Here is a 3,684-nt window from a genome sequence, read left to right as displayed (position 1 = left end):
CTTATACAATTACAGATAACTTTAGAATATATAAAAAAAATCATATCTACTCTCAATGGCCAGTGGTTGGCTCCCACTGACAATTTCCAAAAGAAAATGCTAATTTCCATGAAGTCTATTTCTGTACAAAAATTTAGAGATGATTAGATCTTAATTTTACAATGTAATTTTCATTGCCAAAACATCTCCTTGAAAAAGAAAACAATAGGATATCATCATTCTAGTTTCCTTTCTCCATTAACATGTTGGAGACTATTCTTTCACTCATCTTTTTATGTATGTACATTGGTGTATATAGATATATGCACAAATAAATCAATTACATAACTTCATGTGAAAAAGATCATAATATGTATGTTGCTGTTCTCACAGAACTCTTTTTGTTTGTTTGTTTGTTTATTTATTTTGACAAAGAGAGAGAGAGAGAGAGTGGTGCAGAGAGAGAAAGTCCCAAGCAGGCTCCGCACTGTCAGCTCAGAGCCTGACGTGGGGCTCAAACCCACCAATCATGAGATCATAATCTGAGCTGAAATTACGAGTTGCACCACCTGAATGAGCTACCCAGGCACCCCAGAACTTTTACTTTGATTTCTCTCTTTCTCTCTCTTGTGCTTCCCTCATTTCTACCTCTACTCTTATTCCAGAAAACCCAGTGCTATAAACTTCATTTCTATTATCCATATATAGTTCTTAAAACCTCTGTTAGATTGAAAAGGATTTTCATTAAGTTTACTTGTTACTTTAGGTGAATAATCAATTATCATTTTTATTATGGAAATTTCTGCATGTATATAAAAGTAGACAAAGGTAAAAATAAACAAAATTACTAATTAAATGAGAGGATCTCTTACAAATATATTAGTTACACAAAAACTACACTGCTTTTTATGATTCTTTTGTGACTGTTTCCACACTTAATTCTTTTATTTTACTGACTGGCCAGGTCATTTTCTTCTATGGCAGAAGAAAATAAGACACAGGTGACGGAGTTTGTTCTCATGGGACTTACAGATCTTCCAGGGCTGCAGGTCCCCCTGTTCCTGGTGTTCTTGGTCATCTATCTCACCACCATGGTGGGCAACCTTGGTCTGGTTGCTCTCATCTGGAAGGACACCCACCTTCACAACCCCATGTACTTATTCCTCGGCAGTTTGGCCTTTGCAGATGCCTGTACTTCATCCTCTGTAACTCCCAGGATGCTTGTAAATTTTTTATCCAAGAATCATGCGATATCTCTTTCTGACTGTCTGGCTCAGTTTTACATTTTTGGTTCCAGTGCCACCACAGAGTGCTTCCTCCTGGTAGTGATGGCCTATGACCGCTATGTAGCCATTTGCAACCCTTTGCTTTATCCAGTCATGATATCCAATAACCTCTGTACTCAGTTCATTGGAGTTTCATATTTTATTGGTTTTCTACATTCAGCAATTCATGTGGGTTTGTTATTTAGATTAATTTTCTGCAGGTCCAATGAAATACATTGTTTCTACTGTGAAATTATACAACTTTTCAAAATTTCTTGCACTGATCCTACAGTTAATACACTTCTGGTTTTAGTCTTTTCGGCCTTAGTACAAGTCTTCACTTTTATGACCATCATGGTGTCTTATACCCGTGTCCTCTTTGCCATCCTGAAAAAGAAGTCTGAAAAGGGCAGGAGCAGAGCCTTCTCCACGTGCAGCGCCCACCTGCTGTTTCCTTGTTCTATGGCACTCTCTTCTTCATGTATGTGCGTCCTGGGTCTGGCTACACTGAAGATCATGATAAAATTTATTCTTTATTTTACACAATAATAATTCCTCTGCTAAATCCTTTTATTTACAGCTTGAGGAACAAAGAGGTTATAGGTGCCTTGAGAAGAATAATGAAGAAATAAAGTGGCCAGACAATTTTCAAAATGTTTCTGTTTTACCTTCTGCTGATAAAAGCGCCAAGTCCTATAGATAAGTCACTACTCTGCCATTTCACCAGAAGGCTAATGGTCAGGGGACTCCATAAGCTCTGTGTGAAGCATCCCAGCTTCCGATTATGCTTTCTTGGATATGGGTCCAGTTGGGGACATTACCTATATAATTATCTTACTTAGACACATTGCGCTTTATTTTTATCTGAACATTTAGCTTTTGCAAATTAGTTGTTTTCTAGGGCCTTCCAAAATTCCAGATAGTTACAGAAAATTGGCATATAGAATTCATCATTTAGTTCATGAGTGAGCCCAGCCCATTGCTCTGGACCTGCAAATTAATAAGGCTTTGTTGTTTTCTGCCATGCCCAGTAACTCTGGTCGACTGATAAAGTAGAATTCTGCTTCTTGGCAAAATGAAAAGTTCTACAGAAATTTGCAGATATCAGGAAGAAAATGGAAGCTGGCATGAGTTAAAGAATGAAGTAACAAAGTTACTTACAGCTCATAGTTATAACTCCATAGCTATAACTCCACATACAGTATCAGGGATACTACATATAGCATGATATTCAACAATTTATAAGCTTAGGAATATTTGAGTGCAATAAAAAGCAATTTCAGAGATTAGCCTTGTGGTTGCATTACTTTCCTATCAGTTTTAGTAGAAGCTGACTGGGCAGAGGCAAGGAGCCTGGATCAGAGACAAGAACCTCACTTAGGATGTAGATATGGGTGAAAACTGTGTCAGTGAATTCTCTCCTACTGATTTATGTCCAATTCAGGGACATGATCACTTAAAGCATATATATTTTTAAATTTATTTTAGACTTTTATAGACATAAGTGATTCAACTCTTCTTTTGGCAAAACAATTATATTCCTTGAACAATCTGTTTTTTTTTTCTTTTTTGAGCACATTCACTTAGGAAAAGCCATTATTGAAAATAAGAATTAAGTTGAAGAATGAAAATATGCCTGTTGTTCTAGTGTTTTTAAAACACATTAGATCTTGTCAATAGTTCCAACAAATAGACTAAAAGTATTATCTAAAAATGTAGGCATATGATAAATATCTCCTATCACTTAAATTTATTTCTCATACATTATTGGAAAAAGTCAATGTGTTTGTATGGTCTTAAGACTAATTCTGGTTGGTCCCCAGTGACAAAAATTTCTTTTAAAAATATTCCAGATGATTAAGTTTATTCTCTTTAGAAGCCACCTGTACTTATAAGGCAGTTTTCAGCAATTCCACAGTTTTTGTGACTCATTTTGCAAACACTGTAAACTAAGTCTGTTTAACATTTTTATTTTCTTTTAAAGTAAAACCTCTTTTCTAGAATTTACTATTGGTCTTTTTAAAGTAATCCCTAAGTACTATTTATTATTTATGTAAATGAAATATACTTATTTCTTAATGAACGTACATGATACATGTTTTGCTTGAAGTATCTGCAAAGGCAACTATGTGCTATGATATTTACACTCTTACTATCTTTATAAGTGCACAAGTAACAGATGATTTTATCAAGATTATTTTCAATAATATCCCAGGTATTATGTTGTATTATCTTGGAAATAAAGGGTTAAGAACTGAACTGTAATCTTTTACTCCAGTTGGAGGACCTTCTAAGGAACTGACATTTATACACTCTTGCGATGCAAACTCAATAGATGCATTGACTTGGGATAAATTAGGTTCTTGCTGAGGTTGGTATGAACTGATTGCTGATCCAAAATGTTTCTAAGTATGTTGTACATGAGGCATGTCAAGTATAT

General features: G+C 35.1%; 1 protein-coding gene across 1 annotated transcript; it reads left to right on the top strand.

The window, feature by feature from the left end:
- The first annotated feature begins 956 nt into the window (after nucleotides 1–956).
- Nucleotides 957–1,876, top strand: LOC131511426 (olfactory receptor 5AC1-like). The gene is given in 2 exon segments (XM_058729104.1): nucleotides 957–1,689; nucleotides 1,692–1,876. Coding segments are annotated over 2 exon segments (918 nt in total).
- Nucleotides 1,877–3,684: the final 1,808 nt, after the last annotated feature.

Source organism: Neofelis nebulosa, chromosome 5 (genome assembly GCF_028018385.1).
Source record: "Neofelis nebulosa isolate mNeoNeb1 chromosome 5, mNeoNeb1.pri, whole genome shotgun sequence".
Lineage (NCBI taxonomy): Eukaryota > Metazoa > Chordata > Mammalia > Carnivora > Felidae > Neofelis > Neofelis nebulosa.
The sequence above is the reverse complement of the archived record's forward strand: the minus strand, read 5'-3'. Positions and strand labels throughout refer to the sequence as shown.